This window comes from Leopardus geoffroyi, chromosome X (assembly GCF_018350155.1).
Source record: "Leopardus geoffroyi isolate Oge1 chromosome X, O.geoffroyi_Oge1_pat1.0, whole genome shotgun sequence".
In the NCBI taxonomy this organism is placed as follows: Eukaryota; Metazoa; Chordata; class Mammalia; order Carnivora; family Felidae; genus Leopardus; species Leopardus geoffroyi.
Window position 1 is genome coordinate 49,397,666 of NC_059343.1, and position 16,726 is coordinate 49,414,391.

Sequence of the window (16,726 nt, forward strand, 5' to 3'; positions counted from 1 at the left end):
AGTAAAGCCCTTAGCTTTTCAATAATGTCTTTGTTCTCCCCCTCCCGCCACCTGCGCCCCTTACCCCCCACTCCACCCTTCCGCGCCTTTCCACAATCTATGCAGAGTTTACCAATTAGAAATAAACCTGGATTTCTTCTAATCTTAAAATTGCATAGATTGTGTAACACAGAACATAGATTTAGTTACATTTAGGGGGACGGACGGTGGTAAAACATTATATGTTAAATATACATGTCTTTTTAAGACCCACCCTTATAGAACGTTAAAATAGGGTGGAGTAAGGAGGGGAGGGCGGAGGCGGAGAAGGGATATGCGTTTCAGGATACAGGAAATACGGTAAGCGCGAAACCCGGAGGAAGCTCTGTGCCTGGAGGGGACCCGCCGCCATCTCAGGTCTCAGCCTCGCGGGGCCCACCACAGAGAGCTGACGCCCTGTCCTAAGAATCCTTATGGGTGACCAACCTTGTTTCTCCGGGAGATCCACGCTCCCACCTGGAAACACGCGGGAAACCAGGCCTCCAAAAAAGCGCTGCCTCCTAGCTCCACGGTGGGATTATCCAGAGGGAACCCCCAACGGAGGTAGTACCACTCTTCCCTCTGCACCTTCTCCTGCATCACCCGGCCTGAAGTCGCACCCTCCTCCTCCGGAGAAGTAGTAGAATGTACTTCTCCCACCCAAACCAGGTCAGATTCTTTCCTTCTCATCTGGGACATCCAGGCTCTTTGCAACTTAATTATGCACTTTCCCAGATCTCCTTCCCCTTTTCTCTATTCCCATGATTTCATAATAGAAAAACACAGTAAACAAACAAAAACCATACTGGCATTGAGTAGCTCTTTCACAAAATATGCTTGGGCAAAATTATGGATATTGAATGACATTAAGTAAATTATTTTTGATATTTTAGCTGTGATAATTGTTATTTTTTTTAAGAAATAGATTTAAATCTCTTGATGTTTAAAAGTAATTCAGTGGGGAGGAAGTGGGAGTTACAAACAAAATGTTCATGAGTTGATGATAACTGGGTGATGTATACATGGAAATTCATTATACTGTTCTACTACTTTTGTGTATATTTGAAACTTTTCCATTGAAAAGAAAATCCTTGGTTCAAGATCAGTAACAACATATGGAAGGCCTCATTCCTATGCTAACAGGCTCAATTCCTGTGCTAACGGAGGGTATTTTGAAGTGTCTTCAGGAGTGGGTTTCTCTGTATGTAGCAGGAAAATTTAATAAGTAAAAACAAACAAACAAACAAAAAAACAGTATGGTAAGTTAAACCCAAGGGCCATAATGTTTGCTTGTTCAAGGTATGCAGGGATCACCCAGGATGGACAAAGTCATTCTGCTTGGTAGTAATCATGACCCATCAAAAAGGAAAGGGGAAATTTGGGTGGTTCTTTAAAGGATGAGTGACATCTGGCATGTGGAAGGGGAGAGAATGCTTTTCAGGCCTGGTGTTTTCAGGACAAAAGTCCCAAAGTGGGCTTATGGGAAAAGCTTGGGTGTAATTCTGAATCTTTGAGAAAGAAGGACTTGGAAGTGCAATAGAGTGTTGCAAGGCCTTGAATGTTACGCTAAGGAGTATGCAGTTTAATCTAAAAGCAGTGGTAACCATTGAAGATTTTCAATCAAGTGATATATTTTAGGAATCCAGTTTTTACCATCAGAGAAACAGTCTTCTATTTAGAAGACTTTATGGAATGCAAAAAATAAAACCAAATCTGACCCAAGGCTCACAGGTCCTTGTAATCCAAAGGAAGCAGGGCATCCTTTTTTCATTCATACAGTAAACCCTTATGGAACTCTTGCAATGGACAAGGCATTGTGCTGGGGGCTGTAGGGAATGGATGAGCAAGGCATAGTGCCTGGTACATAGTTGGAGTGAAACAGATACTTGAATAAATAAGTCTATAAATGCTAGGATAACAGTGGCAACCAAGGAGGCTCTGGACCTGGGACTTGGTAACAGTGCATAGAAAAAGAATGAGCTTTTTTGCTTGAAAGCATCATCCAGTCATTCCTTTACACTCTGATTTCCATCATTTTTACCTCAATGTACAAAAGGGTAGTGCTGGTAGAGGTTAGGGCATAGGGATAGCAGTGCTCATGTAGAAAACCAAGGATGTTGTGCAGGGAAAAAACTGCAAGAGCTACATAATTTCATCTAGTGATTCAAATCATTGAAAATTGTAATATAGCATATATTTACTGAACATTTTTTATGTGCCAGACACTGTTCTAAGGGGCTTCTAGAATCCACACTCTTAATTTGCAATAGACCCCTTCTAATATGATCTATATAATTGTTTTACAGGAATATATAATAGAAATGGGAGCACGGTGGAACATAAGGACTTGAGGAGGCCAGGGGAAAGAAACGTCCAAAAACAGAGGAAATAATTTTACCTTATTTTACTATCTTTTAGTCTCTGAGGGATTGCAGAATGACTCCATTTCCTTGGTGCATTCATAAAATGGTTCACCCTGTGAAGATGATGAAGACTATTGACAATGCTGCCCTGATATTTCTGATGTCCTACACCAGGTAATTGTGTTTTTTAAGGTACTTTCTTTACCAAAAACTTATTAAGGGAGGAAGAGGAATAAGAGTTGTAAAAATAAATAGCCAAACAAAAAACAAAGCTAGCACAAAATGGTAAAGTTGAAACTACTTTCTACATTTTATAAAACCATACATACCATATAATAATAATGTAATTTATAAGCTGCTTTGTTAAATTCACTCCTAATTTACCTTATAGTTTTTGTTGTTAGTGTGAAATGTATTTAAGTTTTTTTTTAATGTTTATTTATTTTTGAGAGAGAGAGACACAGAGTACAAGTGGGGGCAGGGTCAAAGAGAGCAAGAGACACAGAATCTGAAGCAGGCTTCAGGCTCTGAGCTGTCAGCACAGAGCCCGTTGTGGAGCTTGAACTCAGGACTGGTGAGATCAGATCTGAGCTGAGGTCGGATGCTTAACTGACTGAGCCACCCAGGCATCCCTGAAATGTATTTTTAAAACCACATTTTCTGATTTTTGCTGGTAAATGGGAACATGATTGATATTTTTACATATTGATTTTATATGCTACAGATTCTCTGAGTTTTGTTCTGATAATTTATAGATTCTTTTAGATTGTCTATTAGCTATGTTGTGAATAATGGCAGTTTCTTTCTTTCAATATTTGTTTTTTAGCTTGTCTTACTGTGCTGGTTAGGACTTTCAGTACAATGAGAAATAGTAGCAATAGGAGATTTTCTTACCTTGCTTTTGAATTTACAGGGGAATTCTATAAATGTTTCACCATTTTTAGTAGATTTGCTTCTTCAGGATAAGGCAGTTTGTTTCTATTCTTAGTATGCTGAGAGCTTTAATTCTGAATGAATATGGAGTTTTTTCTCCATTAATATGACAGTGTGACCATGTGACAAATTACAATAATTAGTTTTCTAATCTGTTTCCTGCTTTTGGTTTCATCAGGCCTCACCATTGAATACTTTGTTTCCTACTTTAATAATTTTTGCTTTTATCTTTATTATTACCTTTTTTACTTGCTAATTTTCTAATTTATTTATTTGGACCTTTACCCAGTAATTTTCAATCTTCTTTTCTAAAATAAGAATTTATGATTATAAATCTTCCACTCTGTACAACTTCAGAATTTCACAGATTTATATATGTATTTTACTATCATTCAATTATAATTTCCCTCATTTCTGTTTTGACTCATGAGTTGTTTAATTTACAAACATGAGTCTATTTTTTAAAAATCATATTGTGAAATCATTAGTCCAATTACAGTTAACTTCATCTGGTTTTCTTCTTTAAAGTTTTTTTTTTTATCTTTCTTATAAGACAAAGCAAAATTATATACCAGCTTCTCATTTCAACACATTTGGCCATATAAAACTTTTTCTTTCATTACATACATAGAAATGCATGTGCATGCTATTCAATGATGGAGTTATTCCTGATACATATATTTATGTTTTAAAAAATTTGTTGTAATGTTTATTTATTTTTGAGAGAGAGAGACAGAGTGTGAGCGGGGGAGGGCAGAGAGAGAGGGAGACAAGGATTCCAAAGCAGGCTCCAGGTTCTGAGCTGTCAGCATGGAGCCCGATGAGGGGCTCAAATCTGAGCTGAAGTCAGACGCTTAACCTACTATATTTTTGTTTTTTAAAACTTTTCATTTTGATCTCATTTTACACTTTAAAAAATTTTGAGAATATTACAAAGAACTCCCATATACCCTTAACCCAGATTCACCAATTAATATTTTCCCATACTTGGTTTTTCATTCTCTATTTCTCCCTCTCATACCTCTTCTCCTTCTCCCTTCCTTTTTTCCTCCCCCCCTTCTCCTCTCCCCTACCTCTCCTTTTCTGCCTTTCTCCCTCTTCCTCTGAACTATTTAAGAATAACTTCTAGATATCATGCTTCTTGACTGGTAAATACTTCAGTACCTGTAAATACGTCAGTGCATATTTCTTCAGAAAGATGACCTTACGTAAGGTTATACATAACCTTACATAACCTCACTACATGTGTCAAAATAGAAATTGACAATGTTCTAATTTTTATGTGTTTCATATACCTTTATTGTCAAGATTATCCATTTATAAACAATGGAAAAGAGATGAATTTGGGAGAACACATATTTCAAGTGGACAATGCAAGCTGTATTATAGTTCTTTTTTGTCTTGCTTTATTGAAATATGTTTGACATACAATGTTGTGGTAGATTTCAGGTGTATAATATGATGATTTGCTGTATCTATATATTACAAAATAATTGCCACAATAAGGTTTCACACAGTTATCTCACACAGTAACCATTTTGTGAGTGTATGATGAAAACTTTTAATATCTATTCTCCACGACTTCTAAGTATACAATTTTGTTAATTATAGTCACTAGACTATAGTATTAACTACAATATTATATTGTATTTTGTATTGATTGTATTTTGTATTTGTATATTGTATTAATACAATATAGTATTAACTACAATACTAAATATAGTATTAACTACAATATTGTGGTATTAACTACAATAACTATACTATACAATTGCATAAGTATATATAACTATACTATTAACTATAGTATAATGTACATCATGCTGTATATTAGATACCCAGAGCTATTATTCATGTTATAACTGAGAATCTATACCCTTTGACCACTGTCATCCATTTTTCCCACCCTCCCACCTGTGGAAACTACCAATCTACTCTGTATTTATGAGTTTGTTTGTTTGTTTAGATTCTATGTATAAATGAGATCACTCAGTGTTTTTCTTTGACTTATTTCAGTTAGTATAATGCCCTCAAGTTTTATCCAATGTGTTGGAAACAAATTGTTTGTTTAGATTCTATGTATAAATGAGATCACTCAGTGTTTTTCTTTGACTTATTTCAGTTAGTATAATGCCCTCAAGTTTTATCCAATGTGTTGGAAATGAAATGTGTTGGAAATGAAACCTGTTCATCTGTCAGTGGAGACTTAGGTTGTTGCCATGTCTTAGTTATAAATAATGATGCAGTGAACATAGGGGTGCAGATGTTTCTTCAAGATTAGTGATTTTATTTCCTTTAGATATATACTTGAAGTGCAATTGCTGGATCATATGGTAGTCCCAATTTTAATTTTTTGAAGAACCTCCATGCTATTTTACATAATAGATGTACCAGTGTACATTCCCATCAACAATGTACGAGGGTTCCCTTTTCTCCACATCTTCACCAGCATTTGTTATCTCTTGTCTTTTTTATAATACCCATTCTAACAAGTGTGGGAGATATATTGCTGTGGTTTTGGGGTTTTTTTTGTTCATTTTGTTTTTCAAACTATGGTTTTGATTTGCATTTCCTGATGATTAGTGATGTTGAACACCTTTTAATGTGCCTATTAGCCATTTGCATATTTTGTTGGGAAAAAATTCAATTCAGGTCATTTGCATCTTAGTAAGTTGGATTATTAATTTTCTTCTATTGAGCTGTATAAGTTTCTTACATATTTTGGATATTAACTCCTTATTGAATACATGGTTTGCAGATGTTTTTTCCCCATTCTATAGTTTGCCTTTTTATTCTTTTGCTGTGCAGAAGCTTTTTAGTTTGATGTAGTCACAACTTGTTTACTTCTTGCTTTTGTTGCTTGTGCTTTGAGTGTCAAATCCATAAAACCATTGCAAATTCCAATGTCAAAGAGCTTTTTTCCCTGTTTTTTTTTTCCCAAGGGTTTTATGGTTTCAGGTCTTAGCTTTAAGTCTTTAGTCAATTTTGAATTAATTTCTGTGAGTGGTATAAGTAAGATAGGGTTTCAGTTTCATTTTTTTATATTAATACCCAGTTTTCCCAGCATCATTTATTGAACAGACTATCTTTTCTCCATTGAGTACTCTTGGCTCCCTTGTCAAATATATGTATTGACCATATAAGTGGGGGCTTATTTCTGGGCTCTCCATTCTGTTCTGTTGGTCTATGTGTTGTTTTTATGCCAGAAAAATACTATTTTGATTACTATAGCTTTGTAGTATAGTTTAAAATGGTGTTCCCATATTATCTAGGCCATATTCAAATTTGACCAATTGTCCCAATATTGTTTCTTATATTTATTTTCATTTCTTGGTTGAAGTTTCAATCCAAGATGATGCATTGCATTTAGTTGTTGTGTCTCTTCAGTTTTCTTTAATCTGGAACAGTTCAGTCCTTTTTTTTTTTCCTTTCATAACTATTGGCAATTTTTAAAAATATAGGACAACTAGTTTGTATATTGTCCTTCAGTTTAAGTTTGTGTGCCTTTTCTTCACTATTATATTTGGATTATGCATTTTGGCAGGAATACCAGAGAAGTAATGTTGTATTATTCTCAGGGCATCAGATCAGTGGCACATGATGCTGATTTGACCCCTTAAAAGTGATGTTAATCTTGATTACTTGGTCAAAATGATGTTTGCTAGATAAATCCACTCTAAAGTTACCATTTTCCTCTTTTATAAAAAAATTTGAGAGAGAGAACATGAGCACGTGAGTGGGGGAGAGAGGCAAAAGGAGAAAGAGAGAGGATCTTAAGCAGGGCTCAATCACACGATCCAGGGATCATGACCTGAGTGGAAATCAAGATTCAGATGCTCAACCAACTGAACCACACAGGTGCCCCAGCATTTTCCTGTTTGTAGTTAATAATTTTGCTGAGAATACTTTGAAACTGTGTAAACATTTTGTTCCTCATCAAACTAAAGTCCACTGACTTTAATATCCATTGATAATTCTTGACTGAATTAGTATGATGGCTGCAAGATGGGAATTTTTAAACTCCATCATTTTTACTATGTTTATAAATTTGTATTCTATTTTAAGGAAGAGTTTTATTCTCTGTTTGTTTACTTATTGACCTTATTTTGGACACCTTCATTTTTACTTTATTTCATGAATATCTTATTGCTACCATTATTTATTTTAATGTTCAAATTATCCCAGACTTAACCAATGACAGCCCATTCAGGCTGGCTCCTCTGTCCATTTGATGTGCTCCCATAGTTCTGATACATACTTTGACATCAGCATTTTCTTACTTCCTTACTTTTAGGCTTGTCTTTTATTCCCTGTCTCATTGAGAGGGAGATGGTATTTAGGAAACAAAACATCGGTACATGTTTTTTGTTGTTGTTGTTGTTTAACATGTTATTCTTGGGGAAGATGGCAGCGTAGGAGGATGCTGGGCTCACCGCGCGTCCTGCTGATCACTTAGATTCCACCTATACCTGCCTAACTAACCCAGAAAACCACCAGAAGACTAGCAGAACGGAGTTTCCGGAGCCAAGCACAGACGAGAGGCTCACGGAAAAGGGTAGGAAGGGTGGAGAGGCGGTGCGTGCTGCACGGACTGGCGGGAGGGAGCCGGGGCGGAGGGGCAGCCTGCCGGCCAAGCAGAGCCCCAGAGTCTGGCTTGCAAAAGCGGAGGGGCCGGACGGAGTGTGTTCCCACAGCAAGTGCGACTTAGCATCTGGGAGGTCATAGGTTAACAGCTCTGCTTGGAAAGCAGGAGGGCTGGAGGACAAAGGGAGGTAGAATTGCTGAGCCCTGGGACTACAGAGCTCAGTTTGGCAGGGAACAAAGGCGCTCGCCAGCGCCATCTCCCTCGCCCATCTGCCAGCCAAAATCCCAAAGGGAACCAGTTCCTGCCCGGGAACTTGCTTGCTCCGTGCAAACACCCAACGCTGTGCTCTTGCGGAGCCACACCTTCGGTAGCGGGTCTGACTCCCTCCCGCTGCCACAGGGCCCCTCCTGAAGTGGATCACCTAAGGAGAAGCGAGCTAAGCCTGCCCCTCCTGCCCCCATGCACCTTGCCTACCCACCCCAGCTAATACCCCAGATCCCAAGCACCACAAGCCTGGCAGTGTGCAAGTAGCCCAGACGGGCCATGCCACCCCACAGTGAATCCCACCCCTAGGAGAGGGGAAGAGAAGGCACACACCAGTCTGACTGTGGCCCCAGCGGTGGGCTGGGGGCAGACATCAGGTCTGACTGTGGCTCTGCCCACCAACTCCAGTTATACACCACAGCACAGGGGAAGTGCCCTGCAGGTCCTCACCACGCCAGGGACTATCCAAAATGACCAAGCGGAAGAATTCCCCTCAGAAGAATCTCCAGGAAATAACAACAGCTAATGAACTGATCAAAAAGGATTTAAATAATATAACAGAAAGTGAATTTAGAATAATAGTCATAAAATTAATCCCTGGGCTTGAAAACAGTATAGAGGACAGCGGAGAATCTCTTGCTACAGAGATCAAGGGACTCAGGAACAGTCACGAGGAGCTGAAAAGCGCTTTAAGCGAAATGCAAAACAAAATGGAAACGACAACAGCTCGGATTGAAGAGGCAGAGGAGAGAATAGGTGAACTAGAAGAAAAAGTTATGGAAAAAGAGGAAGCTGAGAGAAAGAGAGATAAAAAAATCCAGGAGTATGAGGGGGAAATTAGGGAATTAAGTGATACACTAAAAAGAAATAATATACGCATAATTGGTATCCCAGAGGAGGAAGAGAGAAGGAAAGGTGCTGAAGGGGTACTTGAAGAAATAATAGCTGAGAACTTCCCTGAACTGGGGAAGGAAAAAGGCATTGAAATCCAAGAGGCACAGAGAACTCCCTTCAGACGTAACTTGATCGATCTTCTGAACGACATATCATAGTGAAACTGGCAAAAGACAAGGATAAAGAGAAAATTCTGAAAGCAGCAAGGGGTAAACGTGCCCTAACATATAAAGGGAGACCTATAAGACTCGTGACTGATCTCTCTTTTGAAACTTGGCAGGCCAGAAAGGATTGGCACAAGATCTTCAATGTGATGAACAGAAAAAATATGCAGCCGAGAATCCTTTATCCGGCAAGTCTGTCATTTAGAATAGAAGGAGAGATAAAGGTCTTCCCAAACAAACAAAAACTGAAGGAATTTGTCACCACTAAACCAGCCCTACAAGAGATCCTGAGGGGGATCCTGTGAGACAAAGTACCAGAGACATCACTGCAAGCATAAATCATACAGACATCACAATGACTCTAAACCCGTATCTTTCTATAATAACACTGAATGTAAATGGATTAAATGCGCCAACCAAAAGACATAGGGTATCAGAATGGATAAAAAAACAAGACCCATCTATTTGCTGTCTACAAGAGACTCATTTTAGATCTGAGGACACCTTTAGATTGAGAGTGAGGGGATGGAGAAATATTTATCATGCTACTGGAAGCCAAAAGAAAGCTGGAGTAGCCATACTTATATCAGACAAACTAGACTTTCAATTAAAGCTGTAACAAGAGATGAAGAAGGGCATTATATAATCATTACAGGGTCTATCCATCAGGAAGAGCTAACAATTATAAATGTCTATGCGCCGAATACAGGAGCCCCCAAATATATAAAACAATTACTCATAAACATAAGCAACCTTATTGATAAGAATGTGGTAATTGCAGGGGACTTTAACACTCCACTTACAGAAATGGATAGATCATCTAGACACATGGTCAATAAAGAAACAAGGGCCCTGAATGATACATTGGATCAGATGGACTTGACATGTATTTAGAACTCTGCATCCCAAAGCAACAATATACTTTCTTCTCGAGTGCACATGGAACATTCTCCAAGGTAGATCATATACTGGGTCACAAAACAACCCGTCATAAGTATACAAGAGTTGAAATTATACCATGCATACTTTCAGACCACAATGCTATGAAGCTTGAAATCAACCACAGGAAAAAGTCTGGAAAACCTCCAAAAGCATGGAGGTTAAAGAACACCCTACTAACGAATGAGTGGGTCAACCAGGCCATTAGAGAAGAAATTAAAAAATATATGGAAACAAACGAAAATGAAAATACAACAATCCAAACGCTTTGGGTTGCAGCGAAGGCAGTCCTGAGAGGAAAATGCATCGCAATCCAGGCCTATCTCAAGAAACAAGAAAAATAACATGTTATTCTTTTCATTTAATTGTACTTAGTACAGACATTTTCTTCACCAGTTTTTTTTAATTGTAAAATTTCAACTCTTCAGAAAAGTCAAAAGACATCCTTCAGGTAGATCTATCCATTGTTTATTTTGCTACATATAATCTTTTTTTAATGTTTATTTTAAGAGAGGGAGAGACAGGAAAGGGCAGAACATGGTTTATATGATACTGTTTATTTAGTATTTGTTGAGATTTGCTTTATGTCATTATGTATTAATATATATTTTATATAATTTTATATATAAATTTATATATATTTGCTGAAACATTTGGAAGCAACTTGCAGATATTATGGCACTTAAGCCCTAAACACTTCAGTATGTCTTAAGAACAAGGGCATTGCTTTTATTACACTCAGAGAAACTTAATACTGATATAATTCTGTTATCAAACATATTGTCCCCAAGTTTCCCAATTACCCTAACAATACCCTTTAAAACTTTTTATTTTTTTTTGATACAGGATCCAGTCAAGGATCCTATACTGTATTTAGTTGTCATGCCCTTTTAATCTTTTTAAATCTAGAATAGCACTTCCTCATCCTTTCTTAATGAGGATTAGAAAATTAAAATTTTTAAAATTTCCCAAATATTGACATTTCTGATGAGTCCAGGCAATTGTCCTGCATATGTGCCACAATTGTCCGCATATGTGCCACAAAATTTTTAAAATTTTCAAAATACTGACATTTCTGATGAGTCCAGGCAATTGTCCTGCATTGTGCCACATGTTTCCCCATGATTAAGCACTTTTAGCAAGAAGACTACATAGGTGATGCTATGTGCTTGCATCACATCAGGAAGCACAAAATACCAGTTTGTCACATTCATTATTGATGATGCTAAGTTTGCTGATGTTTTTTACAGATTATTTTAAGAGTAGTTTTAAGTTCACAGCAAAATTGAGAAAAACACAGAGAGATTTCTCATATATCTACTGCCCCATAGTACATAGACTTCCCTATTATCAACATTCCCTACAAGAATGGTATAGTTGTCACAATTAATGAAACTACATTGGCATACAATAATCACCCAAAGTCCATAGTTACATTATTGTTCAATCTTGGCATTGAACATTCTGTGGGCTTGGAAAAATGAATAATGGTATGTACTCTCATTATGGTATCATACAGAGTATTTACACTGCCTTGAAAGGCCTCTTTATTCTGCCTATTCATCCCTCCCTCTAAACCTCTGGCAACCACTGATCTTTTTACTGTTTCATAGTTTTACTTTTTCAGAATGTTAGCAGTTGGAATCATACAGTATATAGCCTTTCAAGTTGGTTTCTTTCCATTAGTAATATGCACATAAGGTTCCTCCATGTCTTTTCAGGGCTTGGTAGCTCATTTCTTTTTAGAATAACATTCCATTGTTTGAATGTACCAGTTTATCCATTCACCTACTGAATGACACCTTGGTTGCATCTAAGATTTGGCAATTATGAATAAAGCGGCTATAAATACCTATGTGAAGATTTCTGTGTGGACATAATTTTTCACCTCCTTTGAGTAAGTATCAAGAAATGGGGCACCTGGGTGGCTCAGTTGGTTGAGTGTTTGACTTCAGCTCAGGTCATGATCACATAGTTTGTGAGTTTGAGCCCCACATCAGGCTCTCTGCTGTCAGCAAAAAGCCCAAGTCGGATCCACTGCCCCCCTCTCTTTGCCTCTCCCCTCCTTAACACTCTCTCTCTCTAAAAATAAATAATTACTAAAAAAACCAGAAACTGATTGCTTATATTTATAGTTCTATTTACATATTTATATACATATGCATCATAACAAATACATAAATATATTTTTTCTGAACCATTTGATGGTAAGTTGCCTTATGAATCCTATGTACTTCAGTCTGTGTTTCCTAAGACCATACTCATTTTTCACCAATTATGCCAGTAAATGCCATTTATTAAAAAATCATGAAGAATCTGGTCCAGGGTCCAATTCATAATCATGTTGCATTGAGCTGTCATGTTTGTTTTTTTTAACTTTTTGAAGTATGTATTTTAATTTATTTTATTTTTAAAATATAATTTGTCAAATTGGTTTCCATACAACACCCAGTGCTCTCCTCCCTGCCCATCACTCACTTTCCCCTCTCCCCCATGCCCCATCTACCCTTAGTTTGTTCTCAGACATGATATCTGTCTTTCTCTGCCTGGCTTATTTTAGTTTCCTTTAATCTGCAGTCGTTTCTTAGATTTTCTTTGTGTAGAAAAAAAAATTAGTTTTGAAGATGGTAACATGGTTATTTTATAGAATGTCCTTCAAGTTCAGTTTGTGTGGTGTTTCCTCATGATTACATTCAGCTTATGTGCTTTTGTCAAGGAACATCACTGGAATGATGTTTTGTTCTCAGTGTATTATATCAGGAGGCACATGGTGTCGATTTGTTCTATAACTTTAGCTCTTAATTTCTTGTTACAAAATGCTGTTCAGGAGATTGCAGAATGCAAGGCTTTGATACCCTTTTGTGATATGGATAACTAGGCGGGTACTTTTCCCTTTTCCCTTTTCCCTTAGGAAACACTTTTTTTGGAAATGGGTGGAATTATATTTTACGACTGGTAGCATATTTTTTGTCTACTTTAACTATTTATAGATATGTTCATCATTAAATGGAGTTCTCATGTCTATTCTACCGTAATTCTACCATTATATATATATATATTTTTTTGCCTCAGAGTATTTATTAGTCTGCCTATTTGTCTCTCTCAGAAAGGTTTTTTCAGCACCTTCACATACACAGTCTCCTTTAGGTACATTTTTCTGTAAGGTTAGCCAGTTTTTTCCATTTCATTACATAAGGACCTTCCTGTATTACTTTATTATTTTGTAATTATTTCAAATACTTTATTCTATGAAGCTAATTCATAATGTTTTTTAATCTTATTATTTTTCTAATTCCAATATAATTCACATACAATGTTAATGTAGTCCAGGTGTATAATATAGTGATTGAAAAATTCTATACATTATTCAGTGATCATCAAGATGAGTGTGTTCTTAATCACCTTCAACTGTTTCATCTATTCCCCCATCAACCTACCCTCTGTTTGTTTTCTATAGTTAATAGTCTAGTTTGTTGTTCGTCTATTTTTTTCCCTTGTTTGTTCATTTTATTTGTTAACATACACATGAGTGAAATTATATGGTACTTGCCTTTCTCTCATTGACTTATTTCACTTAACCTTACACTCTAGCTTCATCCATGTCCTTGCAAATGGCAAGAATTCATTCCTTTTTACAGCTGAGCAATAATCCGTTTTGTAAATACACCACATCTTCTTTATCCGTTCATCAATTGATACATGCTTGGGTTGCTTCCATATTGGCTATTGTAAATAATGGTGCAGTAAACCTATGAGTGCATATGTCTTTTTCAAGACAGTGTTTTCATATTCTTTCAGTAAATACTCAATAGAGAAATTACTGGATCTCATGATAATTCTATTTTTAATTTTTTGAGGAGCCTCCATACTCTTTCCACAGTGGCTATCCCAGTTTGCATTCACACAGAGCACATAAGTATTCCTTTTTCTGCATATTCTTGCTAACACTTCTTTCTTGTGTTTTTGTTTTTGCCATTCTGACAGGTGTAAGGTAATAGCGCCTTGTGGCTTTGATTTGCATTTCCTTGACGATGAGTGATGTTGAGCATCTCTTCATGTGTCTGGTGGCCATCAACATGTCTTTTTTGTTGAAATGTCTTTACATTTCTTCTGTCCATGTTTTAATTAGGTTATTTATTGTTTGGGTGTTGGTTTTCTAAGTTCTTTATATATTTTGGATACTAATCATTTATCATATATGTCATTTTAATTTTGTGATTGTTTCCTTCACTGTGCATGAGCACTTTTTTATTTTATTTTTATTTTTATTTTATTATATAAATATAATTTATGGTCAAATTGGTTTCCATACAACACCCAGTGTTCATCCTCACAGGTGCCCTCCTCAATGCCCATCACCCACTTTCCCCTCCCCCCCAACCCCCATCAATCCTCAGTTTGTTATCAGTATTTAAGAGTCTCTTACGGTTTGTCTCCTTCCCTCTCTGTAACGTTTTTCTTCCCCCTTCCCCTCTCCCAAGGTCTTCTGTAAAGTTTCTCAGGATCCAATTATGAGTGAAGACATAGGGTATCTGTCTTTCTCTGCCTGCCTTACTTCATTTACCATAATACTCTCCAGTTCCATCCATGTTGCTACAAATGGCCAGATTTCAATCTTTCTCATTGCCAACTAGTATTCCATTGTATATATAAACCACATCTTCTTTTTTTTTTTTTAATTTTTTTTTCAACATTTATTTATTTTTGGGACAGAGAGAGACAGAGCATGAATGGGGGAGGGGCAGAGAGAGGGAGACACAGAATCGGAAACAGGCTCCAGGCTCTGAGCCATCAGCCCAGAGCCTGATGCGGGGCTCGAACTCACGGAGCGCGAGATCGTGACCTGGCTGAAGTCGGACGCTTAACCGACTGCGCCACCCAGGCGCCCCAAACCACATCTTCTTTATCCATTCGTCAGTTGGTGGACATTTAGGCTATTTCCATATTTTGGCTACTGTTGAAAGTGTTGCTATAAATATTGGGGTACAAGTGCCCCTATGCATCAGCATTCCTGTATCCCTTGGGTAAATTCCTAGCAGTCCTATGGCTGGGCCATAGGGTAGATCAATTTTTAATTTTTTGAGGAACCTCCACACTGTTTTCCAGAGCAGCTGCATCAGTTTGCATTCCCACCAACAGTGCAAGAGTGTTCCCGTTTCTCCTCATCCTCGCCAGAATCTATAGTCTCCTGATTTGTTCATTTTAGCCACTCTGGTGTGAGGTGGTATCTGAGTGTGGTTTTGATTTGTATTTCCCTGATGAAGAGTGACATTGAGATCTTTTCATGTGCCTGTTGGCCATTTGGATGTCTTCTTTAGAAACGTGTCTATTCATGTTTTCTGCCCATTTGTTTTTCGGGTGTGGAGTTTGGTGAGTTCTTTATAGATTTTGGATACTAGCCCTTTATCCGGTATGTCATTTGCAAATATCTTTTCCCATTCCCTCGGTGGCCTTTTAGTTTTGCTGATTGTTTCCTTTGCAGTGCAGAAGCTTTTTATCTTCGTGGGGTCCCAATAGTTCATTTTGCTTTTAATTCCCCTGCCTTTGGAAATGTGTCAAGTAAGAAATTGCTGCAGCTGAGGTCAGAGAGGTTTTTCCTGCTTTCTCCTCTAGGGTTTTGATGGTTTCCTGTCACACATTCAGGTCCTTCATCTGTTTTGGTTTATTTTTGTGAATGGTGTAAGAAAGTGGTCTAGTGTCATTTTTCTGCATGTTGCTGTCCAGTTCTCCCACCACCATTTGTTAAAGAGACTGTCTTTTTTCCATTGGATATTCTTTCCTGGTTTGTCAAAGATTAGTTGGCCATATACTTGTGGGTCCAATTCTGGAGTCTCTGTTCTATTCTATTGGTCTATGTGTCTGTTTTTGTGCCAAAACCATACTGTCTTGATGATTAGAGCTTTGTAGTAGAGGCTAAAGTCTGGGATTGTGATGCCTCCCTCTTTGGTTTTCTTCATCAATATTATTTTGGCTATTCGGGGTCTTTTGTGGTTCCTTACAAATTTTAGGATTGCTTGTTCTAGCTTCGATAAGATTGCTGGTGCAAATTTTATTGGGATTGCTTTAAATGTGTAGATTGCTTTGGGTAGTATTGACATTTTAACAATATTTATTCTTCCAATCCTTGAGCATGGAATATTTTTCCATTTAATTGTATCTTCCTCAAGTTCCTTCATAACCTTTCTATAGTTTTCAGCATACATATCTTTTACATCTTTGGCTAGGTGTATTCCTAGGTATTTTATGCTTCTTGGTGCAATTGTGAATGGGATCAGATTCTTTATTTGTCTTTCTGTTGCTTCATTATTGGTGTATAAAAATTCAACCAATTTCTATACATTAATTTTGTATCCTGCAACTTTGCTGAATTCATGTATCAGTTCTAGCAGCCTTTTGGTGGACTCTGTCAGGTATTCTATGTAGCGTTTCATGTTGTCTGCAAAAAGTGAAAGTTTGACTTCATCTTTGCCAATTTTGATGCCTTTGATTTCCCTTTGTTGTCTGATTGCTGATGCTACGACTTCCAACACTATGTTAAACAATAGCGGTGAGAGTGGACATCCCTG

At 37.3% G+C, this 16,726-nt stretch overlaps 1 protein-coding gene across 2 annotated transcripts in view; it reads left to right on the forward strand.

Moving 5' to 3' along the window:
- Nucleotides 1-328: 328 nt before the first annotated feature.
- NBDY (negative regulator of P-body association) overlaps nucleotides 329-16,726 on the forward strand; it is a 146,000-nt gene continuing 129,602 nt past the window's right edge. Inside the window, exons 1-2 of one of the 2 annotated variants that reach the window (XR_006710979.1) lie at nucleotides 329-687; nucleotides 2,437-2,555. Coding sequence is in view for 1 of the 2 variants with exons in the window: in XM_045472138.1 (XP_045328094.1) it covers nucleotides 453-659 (207 nt within the window). In the remaining variant the exon portion in view is untranslated. The remainder of the gene's footprint in view (nucleotides 688-2,436; nucleotides 2,556-16,726) is intronic. The other variant, XM_045472138.1, reaches the window with a different exon arrangement.